Genomic DNA, 23,006 nt, shown 5'->3' on the forward strand with positions numbered 1-23,006 from the left:
GATCCGCTTCACTTGGCAGCTTTTGTCCTTTGTTGATATTTCCTTGCTCATCGTGACAGGCATCATCAACTTTGACTTTTAATATCAATATGCAATGTTGGGAGCAATATTGTTAAAGCTTGCAGCAAAGCTTGATAGCACATCTCTTAAGCTGTCAAATTCATTTAAATAGTTTCATGTCAAATTATCCATCTTTTCACCATAAGATCTAAAAAAAAGACAGACAAGGAAGTCATTGGAAGCCACTATTGTGTTTGTTTTTTCTTGTAGATATAATTTCATTGTCCACTGGGAATGGTATGGTGCATGTTGACATACTGTACATCTGGTAATGTTATGATGTATGCAAAATATTTAGACATCGTTCAGCTGAATTAGTCCCCCTCAATTTTGACCATGAAAATGTAATGAGTTAAAGTACTTCCATTTGAAGTTCCCATGTTGCATATTCATACATTTGTATTCATCTTTATTTAAAAAGCATCCTTCATCCTTTCTTTGATTTCCCATTGTAATTTCTCCTTTTTGGGGTGGGGGCATTTGGTTTGTTTCCTGTGTTGTTCTCTCAAGGATGGCGACTCTGATAGTGGGGATGACTCAGATAAGAGGTCTTGCGAGGAGAGCTGGAGACTGATCACCTCATTGAGGGAAAAGCTGCCCCCCAGCAAACTACAAACCATAGTGAAAAAGTGTGGATTACCCAGCAGCGGTAAGAGAAGAGAGCCCGTGAAAATGTATCAGATCCCTCAACGGCGCCGTATCACCAAGGACTGCAAGTGGGTGACCATCTCGGACCTGAAGATCCAGGCAGTCAAAGAAATCTGCTATGAGGTAGCGCTCAATGATTTCCGCCACACACGTCAGGAAATCGAAGCGTTGGCCATCGTGAAGATGAAGGAGCTTTGTGCCAGCTACAGCAAGAAGGACCCCAATGAGCGGGACTCGTGGAGGGCAGTGTCACGGGATGTTTGGGACACCGTAGGGGTTGGTGATGAGCGTATTGAGGATGTCATCACCAATGGGTCTCGAGCAGGTGGGGTTGTCATGGATGAGCTGAAGGTGCACATTGATAAGCTGGAGGACATCTTGCAGGAGGTCAAGAAACAGAACAACATGAAGGATGAGGAGATCCGTGCTCTCAGGAATAAGATGGTGAAAATGGAAAAAGTCCTTCCACTCATCACCACCGAGGGTCAAGAGAGACCTCCCAGTACAGACCCTCCTTCTAGCACAGTGAATACACCAAGCCCTCAACCGCCTGTGTCTGAAATATCTGATGCGGAGAATGGAGAGACCCAAGCAGGTCAAAGCACAGGAGATGATTCAACCCTAAAACGAGGCCAAGTGCGTTGGATACGTCAAGAGCAGCTACACTTTAAGAGCCTCCAACAGCAAGATATCACCAAGCACCTCCGCTGGCATACTGGACCTCACCGATTTATACCCCCAGAAGACCGCAAGCTACGTTTCCCCTTTAAAAGTAACCCCAAACACCGCAACTCGTGGAGCCCTGGTACCCATATCATTATTACAGATGAGAAGGTAATTGAGCTAAAAGTGCCAAAAGAAGCTGTAGAAGAAGAAGACGCTGAAAGCCAGGATGCTGATGTACAGTCTCAGGAAAAGATAGCTGCTTCCGTCATAGAAGTCACTCCCCCGTTTCCAAGTCCATCAGTCCAGCGCCGAAACAAACATTTTGAGCACGGAATAAACCAAGGTCAGAGACTTAATTATAGGAATAACCACCATCAACAGCCACATGAAAGAGGCCGCAGCAACTCATTGATCCTCCGCCAGCGGCCCTCAGGTTCTACAGAGCATGTGCAGCAGCCTGAAGCCAACCGGAGGCACACGCAGGTCTTCTACCAGCCCCGGCACTATCCGAACCAGCCTTCATACCTCCAACCCCGCCTCCAGCAGCCATGCCACTATAATAGCACAATGTATATCGAGGGCAGCTTGAGTGGCTACCAGCAGTACCATCACCCTGAGCATGCTAACCAGCCAATCAACTTTCAGCCACCTCCTCGGATCCGAAGGCAAATGTCAGCTCCCAATTTGAAAGCCAGCAGAGAGACAGTGGTTTAGAAATTGAAGTGAGACCTTTTCAGTCGGCAAAAACATTACAGATCACAACTGAGTATAAAAAGACTGTTGTCGGTTGATCCAAAAGTATATGTATTATAAAAATGAAATTGTATCACTGATATAACATATGCTGTTTTATCACAATATGCATGCCATCCTCACTGTTCATTTTTAATCCAATTCATCAATCATGTTTTGATTTGCCAAATGTATTCTGGTTGAATTTCAGCATTTACATATTTGGCTTTTACTTGTTGTTTTTATTTTTATTTTAGCCACTTCATTATGAACGCAAAGACGTGTCCAATTTTTTGCTGTAGTACACACTTTGGAAACAAAAATTGTGAATGTTAGGATTGGAAGTAAATGTTTGACTCAATGTTGTGAATGCCATTGAACCTCAGTTTGAATAAATGATGCATTTTTAGCATTTTTAACATTTTAACATTATAAATGGAATTGCTTAATGCACCATTCCGCTTTTGTGGCTGCTTATAAAAACTGGTCAATGAAAGTAGAATTTAGAAAAGTGGCCTTTTCATGAGTCATTTACAGTCATTGTGTTTTACAACTGTTATATTATGTAGGTATAGTTCTATATGCTTAGTATGTTGCTTGATTTAAAGTGTTGGATGGATATTGTCAAAGACCTGCCTTAAAGTGTTGGAGGGAAGACAGTATTGAACGTGTGTTGATACAGTTTAAATCACACACAACGTATAACCAACTATCAGTTACTCAATGAAAGCTACCCCACGGTTTTAACTAGTGCCTGTTTTATCAGCGGTAAGTCTGCCTATCAATGCCTTTATGCTACTTCAAACCAGAATCTGTAGTTATTTTGTTTCAATACTGCATGGCCTTAATATCATTGAAGAAAAATCAAAGACACTGTGCATAATGGGAGACTTTGACAATTAATCTTTTTACATTTCTGTACTTTTTCTTGCCCATGCTGTAATGAAAATGGTATGATATAGCAGTGGCTTATGCAACATGTAGTCTCCCCGTCCTGTGCTGACTATCTTTTACGTGCTACAACTTAAATGGCTCATAAATGTTTAATTAAAGATTGCTTATTTAATGTTTTCACTGGTGCACATGACAGCCAGGTAAGCTGGAAAGTACAGTATACACAATCCAATGTACAGTGTACTGTTCTTTTGAAATATACTGTACATGTATGTATGCGTTAAGTGTAATTTCAAAGCGTCTGGTGTACATCTGCTGTTTGAGTTTGCGTAATCAAAGTGCCTCATGGTGCTCATGCACAAAACTGTGTTCAAGTATTTTGTGACATGTGACATGCCTATTGGAACCATATTGTTCACGGGGTTTAAAAAAAATGCTGTATTGACATCTTGTGTTGCCACATGTTTATTACTGCAATAAATTGATAAGCTCCACACATGCATTTCTTATAAATGGGAGTTATACTGCATATTTGTACAGCCAAAAAGCGTATGCAACTGCATCTTTCATTTGTAATACCACACTTGTGATAGATCTGCGAGTTATACTGCATATTTGTACAGCCAAAAAGCGTATGCAAATGCATCTTTCATTTGTAATACCACACTTGTGATAGATCTGGGATTTATACTGCATATTTGTACAGCCAAAAAGCGTATGCAAATGCATCTTTCATTTGTAATACCACACTTGTGATAGATCTTGTCACACGCAGTCATCGATCTACAACCGATGCAAGTTATGACGTAAATATGGAAATGGGGAGGAGAGCTCATGACATGGTATGCGATGTTCGGTTGTCCTATTCCACCGTCCTTAAGCAGCTGCATAAGAGGTTGCAGTCAATGCAAAGCATCACTCCAACTTCAAATCAAAATTGGTGTAATACTAATTAGTTGCTACAAAACGTGGTCAACGACAAATGCTTTAACTGTTAAATTGACCCCACATAACCAGAATGCAGTACTCTTGGGCTTGTTGTTTGTGTTGAATTTGGTGAAATTCTTTGTTAATTCCACCAACACCTAATTCCTTATTCAGTATTTAGCAATCATTAAACTGTCTTTAGTTGTTTGGATTACCATCTTAAATCCCAAGTTAAATGTATTTTGCCCCAATGTATCAATAATACATCACAGAATGCATCGTCATGTCACAGTGTACATTTTTTTCTTTTCTTTTATTGTATAGCTATTATTATTATTAAAGATGTAAAATATTAATGCAGTGATTCATGGGCTACATCTCCGGCAAAGAAAGACTTCAGTAAATGTTGGACTATGCTAGAATGTGTAGTTTGTTGGTCGGATGTCAGCAGGGAGGTCAAATACAAATGACAAGGCTGCATTGTCTTCCCTCAAGACACTGAACAAAGACGATGAGGTCACCAGGACTGGAGGAAGTGATGCGCTCATGATGATGATGATGATGGCGCCCCTCATTGGATTACAGCAGATTTATGCTTCTACAGGACCTCACGTCTTTTCCTCCGACCATTGTTCGCTCAATACACAATTGTTTTAAAAAAAACTTAGTATCTAATTGCTAATATGGCATATAGCTGTAGTTGTGACCGCTAGATGAGTTCTACAGGTGATGTGGCTGATCCAAATTTGTCTATGTGCTCTTTCCTCTTCACTGTGCATGTCCAGGTATATGAGAGCAAACTGCAGGAACTTCAGAAACAGGTTGAGACTCGTTCTCTGGTCGCTGAAACGCCAGATGAGGACGAGCTAGAGGAGGAGGACGAAGAAGAAGGTTTGTATTAGGAATATTTACTTTGATTGTTTTTCCAATTCCGTTGAAGTCGTACATTATAAAATAAATCTCTTTCATGTATTAGTTCACGCTGTTGCAGGTCTTGTAAATTCCACATCACCACTGAATTCACTTGGAATAATATATCCAGTACATCCAGTGGGTTCTCCGGGCACTTCGGTTTCCTCCCACATCCCAGAAACATGCATTAATTGGAGACTCTAAATTGCCCACAGGTGTGAATGTGAGTGCGGATGGCTGTTTGTTTGTATGTGCCCTGCGATTGGCTGGCAACCAATTCAGGGTGTACCCCGCCTCCTGCCCGATGACAGCTGGGATAGGCTCCAGCACGCCCACGACCCTAGTGAGGAGAAGCGGCTCAGAAAATGGATGGATGTTTCCGATAGGTTTTACATTTTCATAATAGATCAATTCTGCTGGATAGCACGATGTGCTAGTGGCTAGCATGTCTGCATCACAGTTCTGAGGTCTGTGGTTCAAATATCAGCATTCCAGTGAAGAGTTTGCATGTTCTGCCTGTGTTTGAATGGGTTTTCTCTGGGTAGTCTGGCTTCCTCTCACATTCCCAAAATCTGCATGTTAGGTTATTGGATGACTTAAATTGTTCCTAGGTATGAATGTGAGTGTGAATCGTTGATTTTCTATATGTGGCTGTGATGGAGTCCAGGGTGTCCCCTGTTAGTTGGAAAAGACACCAGCAGACCTGTGACAGGTGTGTAATGATTCGTATAAAAGAAAATGGAGGGATGGATGGATCACAAGGGACCTTTCTTGACACACTCGCTTCTTATGGGATATGACAATTTGGGGGGAAAAAAAACATTCCACCAGATATATTTTCTAGACTTCCTGGCAGCCTTCTTAATGAATGGATTGTCTCCTGGCGTCCCACAGTTCCGTGGACTGAGCATGAGTTCAACATGGCCCAGTGGGCCTTCAGGAAGTGGCGGTTCCACCAGTTCACATCGCTCCGTGATCAGCTGTGGGGGAACGCCGTCTACCTGAAAGAGGCCAATGCCATCAGTGTTGAGCTAAAGAAGAAAGTAAGGAAAAACACATGACTTTACATTACACTCCTTTTTAAAGAAGGTTTCAAAGATTACGGTAAATGAAAAGGCAGTAGTGATGCTAAAGATGGATAACTGTCCTCCAATACGTCATTCCCTGTGTATACAATATACAATCGATGGTTTAAAGATGGACCACTTCACATTTATGATAGCGTACAAGTCAAGCCTTTAAATCTTCAGGGTTTGAGAAAATAAATTTGCCACTCTCTCATCTGGAGTCCAGTATGAGTGGGTTTTCATGTCCTTTTGAAGGCAATAAATGATTGATAGTGAACATAGCTTGTGTACCCCAACGACTTTTTTCATAGACTGTATTACATACAGTAAGTCATTTATATCCACTGATTTTAATTGGTCTCTTTCATACTCCCTTCATGGCAAAGTGCCTCATCGGAGGCATAAACCAGGATTTATTCACCTGCCCCTTTCAAACAGAATTTGCCAAATTGGTACATTGTTGTGCACTGCACACACTTTTAAGATCCATGTTTACCACCACGCCATCTTTCAGGTCCAGTTCCAGTTCGTCTTATTGACGGACACCCTGTATTCTCCTCTGCCGCCGGAGCTCTTACCATCGGAACCAGAAAAAGAGTGTGACTTCAGGCCTTTCCCCCGCACAGTGGTGGCTGTGGAGGTTCAAGACCTGAAGAATGGAGCCACACACTACTGGTCCCTTGAGAAACTCAAGTAATGACTGTCCCGCACTGATCTAGCTTTAGTAAGTTCTGCTTATTAATAAATCCTCAATCTTCTCACTATTACACAGGCAACGTCTGGACCAGATGAGGGAGATGTATGACCGTGCAGGAGAATTGGCTTCTACGCATCAGGAGGACTGTGGGGAAGGCACTCTGACTGGAACTGACCCCTTCTATGATCGCTTCCATTGGTTTAAGCTTGTGGGGAGGTATGTAAACCACAGGAAAATACATACATACACCTTATATCTTCATCTTTTGATTTACAATTGTTGACCTCATATGGAGTGATACATTTTGTGTTTGTGGCCATTTATTTCACTGTGCCAGTCTTAGTGATCCCTTTGTTTTAAATGCATCCAATCGTTTTCTTGAATCACAGTTTTTATTTGTGTTACAAGGTTACCTTGTTTTTCCAATTGTGTCAATGATATCCATTTTTCACCATTTATGTTTGTCTTTCTCATTAAAACGTACTCTGCATTTATTTTCCATGTTTTGTTCATGGACAAGTATTCTGTTTGGTGTTTTAGATTTCCTGTCATTCCTCATGTGGTACATTCATTTGACCTTATGTCTTTATTTATACATTGTCATTTTAGTTAGCATTTATGTCACTTAATGTTTTTCTTTTGTCATTTTGATGTAAAACGTACCTCATACAAAAGCACGGTAAAATTATAATGCTGTGTGCTATTTTGTATTTGCTCCGCTGTCGGACACCATACATGAGAAGGTTTAGTTATTATTTATCCCACCGAAATATCCGTATGTCATAGTAGTGCTGTCTGCACTTGTAATAATTCCCCTTCTTTATGAAATCAAAGCAGTTAAATTGGTGCCATTGTTTGCAGAAAGTTCTCATGTTGGTGGAAGGAGCAAATGTTTATCATTGGAATTAGAATACAATAATTGTGTATATGAAATTGATGTTTGATTACGTGGCACATTTAAATGCCCTTCATGACTCAGCTCTCGGCAGTACCAAATAGGCTGGATATGTATATTACATTATCACTGGGTTTTGCTTGGTGCCAATATTCCCATACCCCTCACCTCTCAGCTCCCCCATCTTCAATGGTTGCGTAAATGAGCATCTGGTCGACCGCACGCCCTCGCCCACCTTCTCCACCACCGACTCCGAAATCACAGAGCTGGCGGACGAGCGCCAGAGCGAGATGTCTGACTTGATGGACGACGAGGCATTCGTCGATGACACCAGCTCAGACGCCGGCACAGAGGAGGGCTCGGATATCTTCAACGATGGCCAGGACCCCTTCTATGACCGCTCCCCCTGGTTCATCCTGGTGGGAAGGTTGGTGACTGGGGGTGGCTTTTCCATGAGATGCAAACGCAGGCTAGCACAGCACTCAGGATGCTTGCTTCTTTGGTTAGATGATATGTTGCTTGGGTTTACGGTAGGTGAAGGAACAATGCCATATAATCAAAGCAGACCATTTCAGACAAACATTTTAAAAACCTGCAACAAAGGAGTTGATACTCTTGGATTGCTTTAAATATTTGTTATCTGAATGTATTATCTGAAGAACCCTTCTCATCCAGTGGTTGCAGAATAGTTTCAGATGGCATTCATAGCAATTTGCAGTGATTAATTAAATGTGTGGCTGAGATGAAATATTAGTCACACCACTCAAGCCTGCTTTGCAAGACTTGCTTTTCATCGACAGTAAAAAGCCACCATCCTTTTCTCTTCCCTCCCCCGCCTCCCACTGTGATGTGTCATTGCTTGCCACCATGGTAACACTGAGTATTAACTCCCATCGGTTGATCACGTCTGTAATTTTGTTTTTTTATTTGCTTTACTAATCCCCTTCACCCTATTTCATTTATGGTTCTCGTTTTATTTGTTGTTTGTTTTAACATGTTTGTGTTGATGTATATATTAACACAGTGTTTATTTGCAGTACTTTAAAGTGGTTGCTGTTTTGTTTATAATGTATTGTTGCGGGGAAATAATTTACTACAGTAGCACAGTTTGTAACAGATGTAAATATGTATCTAATGACATAGTGGGTCAATCTCAAAGCAGGGCAGAGAGACTCATCAACAGCTACTTGCGTCACCATGACTTCAGATGTTCTGCAGATTTTGTTTCTGTCCTCCGCCACTGGCCTTGAGAGTCCCTGCTAGGAGAAGATGAGAGAATGAGTCGTGGTAGAGATGTGTGGGCCACCAGGGGCACAGCACAACAAACTATGTTCGTCAAAACAAAATGTCAACGTGTGCGAGACCAACATGGCACAATCAACAACCTTTTTACAAACTACCCATGCTGTCAAATTGCAGTAATAGATAGGTAGCAGAAGGGGTGCTAAGGCTTTTTGGCAGTTTTTCACTAGTTTTCACTCTGAATTCATTCATTTTCCATACCACTTATCCTCACTAGGGTAGCGGGCGTGCTGGAGCCTATCCCAGCTATCTTTGGACGAGAGGCGGGGTACACCCTGAACTGGTCGCCAGCCAATCGCAGGGCACATATACACAAGCAACCATTCACACTCCCATTCACACCAATGGGCAATTTAGAGTCTTGAGGGTCCTCAAAACTGTGAGGCAGATGTGCTAACCAGTTGAACACTGTGCCGCCCACTATGAATTTTGTAATATAAAAACATCTGTGGATAAGCCTTAAGAATTGTAAACATTCATTTGGATTCAAAATCGTTGAATTAAATGCATTTATCACACAGCGCTGCAGCAGATAGTCATGTTTATTCTTTCCTTTTTTTACTTACAGAGCTTTCGTGTACCTGAGCAACCTGCTTTACCCTGTACCATTGGTTCATCGTGTTGCCATAGTAACAGAGAAGGGTGACGTACGAGGTTTCCTGCGTGTGGGGGTTCAGGCCATAGCTGGTGAGTAATTAAGAGTCTCTAACAAGAATGCTTGTATACTTGTGCTATATTCTGCTCGATGACATTTTGAATTTTAAATATCCTCCTGATGTGTGGTTTTGTGTCTAGGGAAAAAAAAAATCTTATTCACTCTGATGCACAGTGGGTATTTAAGTATGCCGGTTTGGCGATGGATCCTGATGAAATCATGTTTCTTTTCAGCTGATGAGGAAGCCCCAGACTATGGGTCTGGAGTACGACAGTCAGGAAGTGCCAAGATCTCTTTTGACGATGACTACTTCAAAAAAGCAAGTCCAGAATCAAATGAAAACTCTTTGCAGAAGGCACACCTTTTCTGAGTGACAGTCAACAGATAACTTCCAAATAATAGCTGTGTGTTAAATAAAAGTGAATAAAGCTCAACATTCTTATTACTTTTTTAAATAGCAGTGTCTGCATTTTTCTTTACTTATTTAAACATTTACTAAACTGAAAGAAGCTGTTTATCACTGAACTAAAAATTAATTGAAAACTTCTCTTCCTGAGAAGTCCTTCTCATTTGTATTGTATGGAGTTGACCAATTTCTAGCATCTGTGAACTGATTTTCCAGCCCAGGAGGACTGGATTACGTTTTAAAATCACTTAGTGCTCATTTATCTATGGCTTTCTGAAGATAAAATATTAAATGCAGCATTACTCTTCCTGCTAAATGTTAACTTCTGTACTCTCTTTTTGTCGTTGTCCCATCAGAATGATTTTCCATCTACAATTATGACCCACGCTGGCTTGTCCCTGGAAGAGCTGCGCATTGTGGAGGGCCAGGGTCAGAGTTCGGACGTCATCATCCCCTTGGAGGAGCTCAACAGAATCAACGACATGGGTACGGCTGCTAGAGCTTTACCCATTGGCAGATGGTCCTGTTGAATGCAAATCAGGGCATATGGAAACTAGGCTTGTGTAGTCTAGGAATGTGTACAAAAGTGGCTTGATGTATCAATAGCACTAGTTTACGCTACAAATCATGAGCTTTGTAAAGTGACTAAATATAATCTTTTATTGCTTTAAGCTGACAATGTACAGATACAGATACAAAATGCAGCTTCAGGCCGTTTCTAGTGACTCAAAACACAAACCATGGCTTTCCTCTTCCAGACCTCAAGGTGGGAAATCTTCCAGAGACCAAGCTGCCTTGTCCTGACAGTCCACCTGGCCAGTTGCAGATAGGCAGTACCTTCACCTTCCGTGTGACCGTGCTCCAGAGCACCGGTGTCCCACCAGAGTACGCTGATATCTTCTGCCAATTCAAGTGAGTCCTCAACTTAAGCCTTAAGATAATCGAGCACGTAGAGAGCAGACACATTGCAAATTACTGCAACAATATATGAATACTTCACAGAAGAGATACTAAAGGGCAACTAAACCATATATCACCTGCCCGCAATATCTTACCCTTAAATCCATGGGTCATCCCACACCCTCTGTCTCATGTGTAAAAGCAATTATAGTCTAAAAAGATGACACTGGTTGAGAAAGCACCATCGTAGAGTGCTGTCGGCACCAGGAGATGCTCACAGCTCATAGCAACAATATGCTGCTGATTTTAGAAATTAAGGTGATCCATTTTAACTTTTGAATAAACTTGCGAGATATATCAAATTGTTATCCCTGGGCATTTTGGTTGTCTAGAAAGACAAGAACTCGCTTGTAAATGTAAAGAGGTACACATTTTCCAGTCATTTGCAAGTGATGCCATGACATTGATTTGCTTTTCTTCAGTTTCCTGCATCGTCATGATGAAGCTTTTTCCACCGAGCCCTTGAAAAACACTGGCAAAGGCACTCCTCTGGGTTTTTATCACGTCCAAAATGTGAGTATACAGTGTTCGTGCACACATCTGAACGAGTAAACAGCCACCCGGTTTTGCCAACTTCTCTCCATTTATTGCCTGAGCAGATTTCAGTGGAGGTGACAGAGTCCTTTATTGAGTACATCAAGACCACGCCCATTGTGTTTGAAGTGTTCGGCCACTACCAGCAGCACCCGCTACATCTCCATGGCCAAGACCTCATCAGGTGGGTAACAAGGAAGTGATATCATGTCTTTGGATCAGTTGTACTCAACTAAAAGGATCTTTTCGAGGGTGTTCGCGTTGGTTTAAAGTCCTACCCATTTGTTCCCACAGCCCTCCAACACCATCTAGGAAATACTATCCTATTCCAATGCCGCTGTCTAAACCTGGTAAGGATTTTACTTCCACGGCACCATATATTGAAGCCTCTCAGTCATTCTCATTTCTCATATTAGCATGCTTCATATTTCCTTCCACTTGTCTTTCATTTTTTGCTTCCTTTGGATTTTCTTGCACACTCATCACGTGATACATTGCAACCCCAGACCATACGCGTAAGATAGAGTTGCTCCGCTACCTGATGAGTGGCTATGTAAACGGCAAGGTGCTGGACACGCTGTCCGAGCATGCCAATGCCTTGGCCTCTTCCGCTGTGGCCAGCCTGGAGGATGAAGCTGACCAGCTATCGCATTTTCCCTTCCTCTCAGTGCTTGACGACCCCGTATTTATTGTGCCCAGGCACCATGGTCGGTACAGTGGGCAGTGAAACAGCTTACATTCCAGGCATTAGGTTCTCCTGTGTGTGCTGATTAGACTAGCGCTGTGCTTTGCTCCAATGTGTACTGCAGCCGATAACACAGTGAGTCTGCAGTTGTGTGATGTGTCATGTACTTTGCTGCAGGTTCATGTAGTTTTCTCCCTCACTCAAGCAAACACTCTCTTTGTTGTTTTAATGACCCCAGCTCCTAACCAAAGCCCAATATGTTGCATTTGCTAGTACATCCTAAAACTAATGTAAGCTTATTTATATGTTCAGCTACAGTGTAGCTGCTGCTGTTACTCTAGAATGAAACGCCACACTAAAATTACGGTGGCGGACAGGGGCAAACGGCCATATGCTGCAAATGCAGCAATGACACAAAACAAAAAATACACAAGCACAAAAAACAACAGCAGAAGAAAAATTCTACAATTTAGAAATTCTGCAATTACAGAAAACAGCAGCAAAATAAAAATGGTGCAAGATAAAAATGCTGCACTCACAAAAAAAGACAGCAAAGGAAAAATGTTGCAAACAAATATACACACAAATCTGCGAGAGAAATGCTCACACTACACAATGGAAGTCTGCCAGGCCACTAGGGGGGGGCAACCTCTGGGACGGACCAATCCTGTGAGACCAGGGGGTGCCTTTCATCGATACTAGATACGCCAGCGCCCTGTAGCAGCCCGACTAACCAACGGGCCTATGTGGCGGCCATATCGGAGATGTCGTCGTTCCAATAGAAGGCAATGCATGGACACTGAAATTAGTCGTTACTTGCTCATTTCTCAACTGAGTTTCATGAGTGTTACTGTTTTGTTAACGCCAAAGTGTATGCTATCAATAAGCAGCATTTGATAAAAAGCACAAGAAAATATATATATGTGAAATGTACTTTCAATTGCCTTATCGTAATTGTATGGCGTTCAACCGTCTGCAGCACAATGTGCCGCTTTCCTTGGTCTTTTGCTTTTCTCGCCGTCTACACACGTGGAATGCACTGATGACTTTGATCTCCCTAGTTTAGCATCACCGTCGGCATGGAGCTCAAAATGGGCATGTCGTATCTACCATACATACATTGTCGTGAAAAAGTATTTTTTTTTTTTAAAACAGCATTTTAAGTTCACTTGGGTTATATTTGTCTGATATTTATATTTGTTTGATGATCTTAATGTGGAAAAATATAAGTATTTGAGAAGGGGGCCAATACTTGTTCACTGTACCTGTGGTGCCTCTGGTCTCAGAGGACAGGTCCTTCCTGTAGGTTGCGCCCCCTTCGTGGCCTGACTTGCTTTGTGTAGCGTGAACTTGCAGCATTTCTCTCTTGCAGTTGTTTTATGTGCTTAGGTGTTTTTCGTCTTGCGGCATTCCTGCTACGCAGCATTTGACCGTTTGTAGCGAATTTGCCCCTGTCGGCCACCGTACAAAATATAGGAAGTGATAGCGCTTTGCTTCCAACAAGGATCCTGTCAGTAGTGGAATAATCTTTCATTGAGCTCATCACAGAAAGTCTAACGGTTTGTATGTCATATTGTATTTTATTGCTTTGACCTTTAAATATTAGCTGTATGACTTGAAGATAATGGCTCCGTTATCGTCTGTTGACACCACATGTATCCTACATTTGTCATACCAACCCAAATGGTTGTTAGGCCAGCTGTAGTTTCCTTCCACACATGCTTTTCCAGAGTTTTGATATTCACCTAATGTGGTGTGTGTGTGCGTGTATGTCCACGTGTATCAGTCCCAGCCACCAAGTTGAATACAATCACCAAGTCCAACCTGGGCCAGTGTGTCAGTAAATACGATCTTCTTGTCTGGTTTGAGATCAGCGAGCTGGAGCCCACAGGAGAGTGAGTATCTGGACATATATGATACATTTATACACATAGTTTAAGGTAGTTATGGTTTAAAATGATACATTGTCACATTCATTTTTTATTTAGAGGAAAGTTTGCTGTGAAGTGTGATTCTGTTTAGCATTTGATGTTGAAGAGTGCTGAGGCTGTCAATGGAGTGACACTGAGACATTTGTGCCCTCTGAGGGAACAAAGTGGTGTGACGAGGCATTATTATATTCACATTTTCAGTTTTGGTGTTAACTATATTTTTGAAGTTTAACAGCTATGAGTGTCTGAGCACTAGTTCACCTCTGTACAGGTACATTCCAGCTATCGTGGATCACAGTGGAGCACTGCCTTGCCATGGCACCTACCTTCTGCACCAGGTGCCAGAGATGCGTCATGCGTGCTCTTTCCATTCAACTCTACAGTGTCTCATTGCACAGTTTCAACTGACATTAATTTAAATTTTCATACAAATGATAAAGATTTTCAATAAAAGCTAATGATTCTATGCTTCTGTCATATTATGCTGTAGGGTATCCAGCGGCGGATCACTGTGACTCTAATCCACGAGAAGGGTAGCGAACTGCACTGGAAAGATGTTCGCGAGCTTGTTGTGGGTGAGCAATGCATTAGAGATCAGTAGTTATTCAATTGTCCGGCAAAATACAACATGAGAGAAACAAAACATCAATGCACAATTTCTACGTCAGTTGATGATTTAAAAGCTAACAGAACAGCTAATTTTACAGTATGGCTGCAAATTGATGTACTGTCTGGACCGAATCTATCAGAGATCTTGGGATAGCGGTGAATTTGATCCGCTGGGCCATTCTGTCTCCTACCAGGTCGTATCAGGAACAAGGCTGAAGTAGACGACGGCGCTGCTGATGCTGTTTTGTCACTTAATATCATCTCTGCAAAGAACATCAAATCTTCCCAAAATTCCAACAGGTAAATTCAATACAGACAGCTTTGATAAAAAAGTATCTCTTTAAAGGTTGTTCTTCTGTTTCACAACACACTACATATAAAGATGTGATTCTGCATTTACTGTGCATTGATTCGGTGTGTGTATGACCAAGTGAATGTCTCCTACTTTATGTTTTGGAGTCACCGCATGACCATTGATTTGCTCCATTTTTGCCTGACTCTTTGTGCTTCTCTTTATTTTTGTGCATTTGTCCCTCCCACTGCTGCTGGACTGTTGATTGTGCTCAGGCTGTCTATTGATAAGGATATTGATAGGTACTACTAACCAGAGAACATAAGGTTCCTTCTCTGAAAGAACTTTATGCTACCCTTTAGTCCAATTGAGTTAATAGAATTCAGTTGTTAAATAGTATGTGTGCTTGATTGTATGTTGCATTAGGTCTGCCTTTATTTGTAATTACTGTTCATTGAACAGGCAGATGATCCTAATATACACAGTCTGCCTGAACATAAAGGTCAAGTCACACACCCTGGCATAATTCCATCCATCCATTTTCCTTACCGCTTATCCTCACTACGGTCACGGGTTGCTGGAGCCCATCCCAGCTATCTTTGGGCGGGAAGCGAGGTACACCCTGAACCGGTCGCCAGCCAATCGCAGGGCAGATATAAACAAACAACCATTCGCACTCACATTCACGCCTACGGGCAATTTAGAGTTGTCAAGTCAACCTGCCATGCATGTTTTTGGGATGTGGGAGGAAACCAGAGTGCCCGGAGAAAACCCACGCAGGCACGGGGAGAACATGCAAACGCCACACAGGCGGGCCTGGTATTTGAACCTCAGACCCCAGAACTGTGACGCAGATATGCTAACCAGTCGGCCACCATCCCGGCACCCTGGCATAATTCACATACATTAATAGTGATACAATTTTAACAAGCCTCTGCAATATTTTCCATATAAAGAGTTGTTTATATTCCTGTCCAAATTCTACTCTCAGGATAAATGAGAACCCTTCGGACGCAGGATTCTATCATTATCCTCACTAGTAAACTGAAGTCGTTTGCCTAGGTGGTGACTTCTTTTTGGCCGGGCTGGGTATAATATAGTAAAAATATATTTGGTGATCATATCTTTTGTTATGCATTTATTTTTTATTTTGTCACTCTCACTTTGAATGACACTTGCTCCGAGCTTGCAGATAATTTTGAGTCCTAATTCAAGACCAGTGACGCAGTCGTGTGTGTGTGCCTACTGGCATATTATGACATCTTGTCTGGTCTCTGATAGTTTTGTGGTAAAGATTTTTTTGTCAGACAGCGTGCCGTGTCGTTTCAATCTACAACCTTTGCCTTATAAGTAAAGTTGTGTAGAGTCAAATCAGCCGCTATAATGTGGAGGACAGATAACTGTGAATGACAGCACCCCCTGCTGCTCATCATGACAAATCAGCCTGAAAACTGCTAACGTTAAAACAAAGACAGTTTGGTTGTGTTATCTGTGAAGTGTTTTAAAATTGGAATCATCTTATTGACATGAACAACATGCGAAACGTAAAAAACTGTAGCCCTTCAGACTGCATTGTGCCATCAGTCACTCAGAAAGCTTGCTACATTTTCTAGCACTGTATTGCTATGTCGTATTGTGTTGCCGAGCTCTCAGCTCATGCGTTTCCCACATCATATCGTGACTAGAGAAACATGTGAGTGCCACTATTCTGCACAGTCAATTTCAAGTTCTTTAGGTTGCAACTCCCAACATGACTGTCCTCATAGCTGTATTTGACCTTTATTTTCAAGCGTTAGCTACCGTACCTCATCACCTCTTTGTAAAGTACTGACAAAATGAAGGGGAGTTGTCCGTGCCTTCTGTCCAATTATTTTGGTTTTGTACTCCTGCAGGACCTTCTACCGCTTCGAGGCAGTGTGGGACAGCTCACTACACAACTCTCTCCTGCTGAACCGCGTTACTCCTTATGGAGAGAAGATCTACATGACGCTGTCGGCATATCTGGAGGTCTGCTGCCGAGCCTCCGTCTTGTATCACTATGAGATTATCTGTATATTTGCCTACTTTTTAAATGTGCCACATGTCTGCTCTTCGTAGCTTGACCATTGCATCCAGCCTGCTATTATCACCAAAGACGTCTGCATGGTCTTCTACTCCCGAGATGCAAAGATCTCACCTCCCCGTTCTCTCAGGAACCTCTTCGGGAGTGGGTATTCGAAAGCCCCAGACTGGTAAGGCTGCAGGACACTTTACTGTTAACTTAACCAGTGGTGCTCAAACTGGAATCTGGAGACCCCCAAGGTAACTTGGGAGTCTGCAAAATAATTTACAAGCTACATATGGAGAAAGGCACACATACTAAACTAATCATCTCTCCCTACTTTAGCTTTGAGCCAATTAAAAGCTTTGCTCTGATTGTGATGTATCACAAAAATCTGACATCTCTGCAACCGTAGAGCATTTCTAGCTCTTTCACACTCTTCTCATGTACAGTTGTACAGGTGAGGGAAGGCGAGCTCAACAAAATATTTGCGGCATGGAAGCACATACCTCAGGTCAAACGTTTCCAACATGTTTATAAATCACTGCTTTTGGAACATATAAATGGGTCTTTGGCAATGTTCATAATGTATTACACTTATATAGCGCTTTTTCAAGGAACTCAAAGCACTTTACCATTACACACAGACACCATTCATTCTACAGTCACACTCTAGTAGTGGTAAGATACTTGTGTAGCCACAGCTGCCTTAGGGCAGTCTGACGGAAGGGTGGCTGCCATTCCACGCGTACGGACCCTCCGACCACCTCCAAACATCCAGCCACATTCATAGTCAATGTGGGTTAAATGTCTTCCCCAGGGACACACCGACGACATGCGCTTGGGCGGGGATACAATTACATGTACACTTACCGTCTGTGCCACGCCCGTGAGATTGACTCCATGATTGATTTACACCCGGCTCCTTTCTTGTCATACAGAACCCAATTTGAAAAAGATTGTGCTCATGTTGTTTGTTTCTTAGCAGGAATTAAAGTAGGTAGTCTAGTTTTTTAAAAACTGTTGTTTACAGTTGCATTTGGAAAACGTTGCTAAATATAGTGAAAAATTGCTAAATTGGTAACACTAACTGTGCTTTTGTAATAGCTCAGTTCGCAGCCCTGTTGTTAGTAAAAGCAGTACATGTCAGCTAGTGACGTTGGAATTTTTTAAAATTTAATTTAGTTTAATTTGGTTAAGTTCCTATCTGTTAAACAGATCATGACTGTTTAGGTTTAAACGTAAAAAAAAAAAAAAATTTAAAATGATTCCAATGGTATTTGGGATGCACACAGTAGTTATGATCATTTTCGTAGGGATTATGAGGAGGTGCTTGGAAAGATTTCTCCCCTGTATGGGGTCCCACAACCCAAAAAGTTTGAGAAACCGCAAACTACATGGTCATGTTACATTCAGACTTATGCTTTATCTGCTCTGCTTGTTCACAGCAACCGTGTTACCGGAATCTACGAGTTGAGTTTGTGCAAGATGTCTGATTCTGGAAGTCCAGGTGAGCTTTGTGACATGATGATGTTGAAGTCTTGTACAATAGCCTCCAATTCTATCAAGGATATCCGCTCATGGAGTATGTTGGGCATGGTTTGCAGGCATGCAACGCCGGAGGAGAAAGGTCTTAGACACATCAGTGGCATATGTGCGTGGTGAGGAGAATCTGGCTGGGTGGAGGCCCAGAGGAGATAGCCTCATCCTGGAACACCAATGGGAGCTGGAGAAAATGGAGCAGCTGCACGAGGTACTGTACATGCTTTACAAAACACAGTCACCTGAAAGCTGAGGAAATAAATACTGTATGTTTTCATGGGCGGCACGATGGGCGACTGGTTAGGACATCTGCCTCACAGTTCTGAGGACCTGGGTTCAAATCCGGCCCCACCTGTGTGGTGTTTGCATGTTCTCCCCCATGCCTGTGTGGGTTTTCTCCTCCCACATTCCAGAAACATGCATGGCAGATTAATTGAAGACTCTAAATTGCCTGTAGGTGTAAATGTTAGAAAATGGATGGATGGATGTTTTCATGGTGTTTGAAACACACTTGAGTCTTCCTTTTACTTGTCTAGGTGGAGAAGACCCGCCACCTCCTCCTGCTGAGAGACAAACTGGGAGAATCGGCTCCCGTGGGATCGGCGCCAACCACCAAGTCACTAAGCGAGTTGCTCTCTCCAAGCATGAGCACAGGCACCTTGTCCACCTCCACCTCCATCTCCTCGCAGATCTCCAGCACCACCTTTGAGAGCGCCATCACACCCAGTGAGAGCAGTGGCTACGACTCTGCTGACATTGAGAGCCTGGTGGATCGTGAGAAGGAGCTGGCCACTAAGGTAACAGAACATTTCTCAACATGGGACAGTATGCAATACTTACTGTGAGAAGGTTTACAATGAGGATTTTAGGTAATTGCTTTCATTTGTTTAATTTTTACATTCATTTTTGAAAGCAGAAAGTATTTAGAGACTTTGGATTTTCTACAGGCGGCATGGTGTACGACTGGTTAGAGCGTCCGCCTCACAGTTCTGAGGACCGGGGTTCAATCCCCGGCCCCGCCTGTGTGGAGTTTGCATGTTCTCCCCGTTCCTGCGTGGGTTTTCTCCGGGCACTCGGGTTTCCTCCCACATCCCAAACATGCATGGTAGGTTAATTGACAACTCTAAATTGCCCGTAGGTGTGAATGTGAGTGCAAATGGTTGTTTGTTTCTATGTGCCCTGCGATTGGCTGGCAACCAGTTCAGGGTGTACCCCGCCTCCTGCCCGATGATAGTTGGGATAGGCTCCAGCGCGCCCGCGCCCCTAGTGAAGAGAAGCGGCTCAGAAAATGGATGGATGGATGAATGGATTGATTTTCTACAATGCCATCTTTATTCCAATAATTATTACATTCCTAATAATTCCATCCATCCATTTTCAACACCGCTTATCCTGGTTAGGGTCGCCGGACGCTGGAGCCTATCCCAGCTGACTTCGGGCGAAAGGCGGACTACACCCGAACTGGTCGCCAGTCAGTCGCAGGGCACATATAGACACGGACAACCATTCGCACTCACATTCACACCGTCACTGAGTGGGAACTGAACCCACGCTGCCTGCACCAAAGTCAGGCGAGTGTACCACTACACCATCAGTGACATTCCAAATAATTCTCTTAACAATTACCTTAAAAATCTAAACAATCTAAAATAACACTAATGAAACTTGAAATATGAGCAAGTCATCATACTGTCAATGGTCAGAACATAGAACCCCAATTCCAATGAAGTTGGGACGTTGTGTTCAATATAAATAAAAACAGAATACAATGATTTGCAAATCAACCTATATTTAATTGAATACACTACAAAGACAAGATATTTAATGTTCAAACTGATTGTTTTTAGCAAATAATCATTAACTTAGAATTTTATGGCTGCAACACGTTCTAAAAAAGCTGGGACAGGTGGTAAAAAAAAGGGTGAGAAGCTCGGTCATCCGGGAGGATCTCAGAGTAGAGTCGCTGCTCCTCCACATCGAGAGGAGCCAGATGAGGTGGCTGGGGCATCTGATTCGGATGCCTCTCGGACGCCTCCCTGGTGAGGTGTTCCGGGCACGTCCCACCGGGAGGAGACCCCGGGGACGACCCAGGACATGCTCGAGAGACGATGTCCTTCCGCTGGCCTGGGAATGCCTCAGGATCCCCCCGGAAGAGCTGGATGAAGTGACTGGGGAGAGGGAAGTCTGGGCGTCCCTGCTAAAGCTACTGCCCCCGTGACCCGACCCGGAAAAGCGGTAGAAAATGGATGGATGTGGCAAAAAAGACTGTGAAAGTTGAGGAATGCTCATCAAACCCCTGTTTGGAACATCCCACAGTTGAACAAACTAATTGGGAAGAGGTGGGTGCCATGACTGGGTATAAAAGGAGCTTCCCTGAATTCACAAGCAAAGATGGGGCGAGGTTCACCTCTTTGTGAACATGTGCGTGAGAAAATAGTCGAACAATTTAAGGACAATGTTCCTCAATGTACAATTGCAAGGAATTTAGGGATTTCATCATCTACGTTCCATAATATCATCAAAAGGTTCAGAGAATCTGGAGAAATCATTGCATGTAAGCGGCAAGGCCGAAAACCAACATTGAATGCCCGTGACCTTCGATCCCTCAGGCGGCACTGCATCAAAAACTGACATCAATGTGTAAAGGATATCACCACATGGGCTCAGGTACACTTCAGAAAACCAATGTCAGTAAATACAGTTCGGCGCAACATCCGTAAGTGCAACTTGAAACTCTACTATGCAAAGCAAAAGACATTTATCAACAACACCCAGAAACGTGACCCTGTCCCAGCTTTTTTGGAATGTGTCGCAGCCATAAAATTCCAAGTTAATGATTAGTTGCTAAAAACAATCAAGTTTATCAGTTTGAACATTAACTATCTTGTCTTTGTAGTGTCCATCCATTTGCTGAGCCGCTTCTCCTCACTAGGCGTGCTGGAGCCTATCCCAGCAATCATTGGGCAGGAGGCAGGGTACACCCTGAACTGGTTGCCAGCCAATCCCAGGGCACATACAAACAAACAACCATTCGCACTGACGGACAATTTAGAGTTGTCGTTTAACCTACTATATATGTTTTTGGGATGTGGGAGGAAACCGGAGTGCCCGGAGAAAACCCACGCAGGCACGGGGAGAACATGCAAACTCCACACAGGCGGGGCCGGGGAATGAACCCCGGTCCTCAGAACTGTGAGGCAGACACTCTAACCAGTCTCCCACCGTGCCGCCATAGCTTACAGGACCTGGTATTCCCAGGCGGTCTCCCATCCAAGTACTAACCAGGCCCGACCCTGCTTAGCTTCCGAGGGCGGGCGTTCTCAGAGTAGTATGGCCGTAAGGCGTCTTGAACATGATTTGCAAATCGTATTCTTTATGTTTAACACAACTTCCCAACTTCATTGGAATTGGGGTTGTATTACTCCAATTCTGAAGTCTCTACACTGGCTCCCAGTCAGGTTTCGAATAGATTTTAAAGTTCTGCTACTGGTCCATAAATCACTCAATGAATACATGAAATAAATGCTAATGGCATATAAACCCAGTAGGGCGCTGAGATCTATACACTCAGGTAAAATAGTGGCGCACAGAGTCCAAAGGAAACGTGGTGAAGCAGCGTTTAGCCGTTATGCTGCACACAGATGGAATAAGTTGCCAACTGAAGTGACTGTCAGCCCCAAGTGTGAATGTTTTTAAGTCCAGGTTAAAAAATATTCTTCTTTCTCATGCTTTTTAGAGGATTTCCAATTTTAAATTATTCTTCTTGCGCTGTACTCCCTTTAACGTATTTTTATTTTTCTCTTTGTTTTAATTGGTTATGAGCTGTTTTTTTATCTTTGTTTTTAAATGATTTTAATCATGTAAAGCACATCGAGTTACATTGTGTATGAAATGAGCTATATAAATAACTTTGCTTTGCTTTGCTTTTCCTATGTAAGTTCAGAACCGGTTTAAGGGTGAACTTTGTCTTTGATTTTATTTTCACAAATGCATAATTATTCTAAATTGATTCTTAAATCCAGTGTTCAGAGGTCTTAAAAATGTCACTAAAAATAAACATTTCTGAGGAACTCTTAAGAATTTGAACGATTTTCAATGAGCATTTTAGCATAATAGAGACTGGAATATGCGGAATCATATTCGGTTGGTCGATTGAGATCTAGTTTTACGCATGCCACTTAGCAAATTTAGACAGCTTGCATTAATATACAGTACCCTCCAAAAGTATTGGAAGGGCAAGGTAAATTCCTTTGAAGACATTTGTGTTTCAGATCAAAAGATGAATATAAAATAAAAGTTCAGAATTCCAGCTTTTATTTCATGGTATTTACATCTAGATGTGTTAAACAACTCAGGACAGAGCACTTTTTGTTTGAACCCACCCAGTTTCCAAGTGAGCAAAGGTATTGGACCATGTGACTGATGGGTGTTTGCTCAGGTGTTCCCTTTTATATTGTTTGCCTAAACATTAGATAGTGCTTGTCTTTGGCTTTGGGTTTCACCTGTGAAAATTGCATTTGCTGTTAAGCAAACATGAAGACCAGAGAGCTG

General features: G+C 42.6%; 1 protein-coding gene and 1 pseudogene across 21 annotated transcripts in view; one reads left to right on the forward strand and one right to left on the reverse strand.

Moving 5' to 3' along the window:
• The window catches only part of kif1b (kinesin family member 1B), an 87,584-nt gene that overhangs the window by 55,280 nt on the left and 9,298 nt on the right, over positions 1–23,006 (forward strand). For 8 of the 21 annotated variants that reach the window (XM_061681251.1, XM_061681315.1, XM_061681268.1 and 5 more), the window contains 23 exons: positions 4,713–4,818; positions 5,734–5,882; positions 6,421–6,599; positions 6,679–6,819; positions 7,674–7,925; positions 9,369–9,487; positions 9,689–9,774; positions 10,218–10,347; positions 10,620–10,773; positions 11,244–11,334; positions 11,421–11,539; positions 11,650–11,705; positions 11,862–12,062; positions 13,827–13,935; positions 14,243–14,309; positions 14,462–14,546; positions 14,775–14,880; positions 15,148–15,174; positions 16,765–16,879; positions 16,970–17,103; positions 18,362–18,423; positions 18,521–18,666; positions 18,992–19,252. In XM_061681251.1, coding sequence (XP_061537235.1) covers positions 4,713–4,818; positions 5,734–5,882; positions 6,421–6,599; positions 6,679–6,819; positions 7,674–7,925; positions 9,369–9,487; positions 9,689–9,774; positions 10,218–10,347; positions 10,620–10,773; positions 11,244–11,334; positions 11,421–11,539; positions 11,650–11,705; positions 11,862–12,062; positions 13,827–13,935; positions 14,243–14,309; positions 14,462–14,546; positions 14,775–14,880; positions 15,148–15,174; positions 16,765–16,879; positions 16,970–17,103; positions 18,362–18,423; positions 18,521–18,666; positions 18,992–19,252 — 2,895 coding nt within the window. Of the gene's footprint in view, positions 1–570; positions 4,255–4,712; positions 4,819–5,733; positions 5,883–6,420; positions 6,600–6,678; positions 6,820–7,673; positions 7,926–9,368; positions 9,488–9,688; positions 9,775–10,217; positions 10,348–10,619; positions 10,774–11,243; positions 11,335–11,420; positions 11,540–11,649; positions 11,706–11,861; positions 12,063–13,826; positions 13,936–14,242; positions 14,310–14,461; positions 14,547–14,774; positions 14,881–15,147; positions 15,175–16,764; positions 16,880–16,969; positions 17,104–18,361; positions 18,424–18,520; positions 18,667–18,991; positions 19,253–23,006 lie in introns of those variants that run through there. The other 13 variants (XM_061681352.1, XM_061681367.1, XM_061681377.1 and 10 more) reach the window with 7 other exon arrangements.
• LOC133414333 (5S ribosomal RNA) lies at positions 21,689–21,797 on the reverse strand (annotated as a pseudogene).

Source organism: Phycodurus eques, chromosome 1, assembly GCF_024500275.1.
Source record: "Phycodurus eques isolate BA_2022a chromosome 1, UOR_Pequ_1.1, whole genome shotgun sequence".
Classification (NCBI taxonomy): domain Eukaryota; kingdom Metazoa; phylum Chordata; class Actinopteri; order Syngnathiformes; family Syngnathidae; genus Phycodurus; species Phycodurus eques.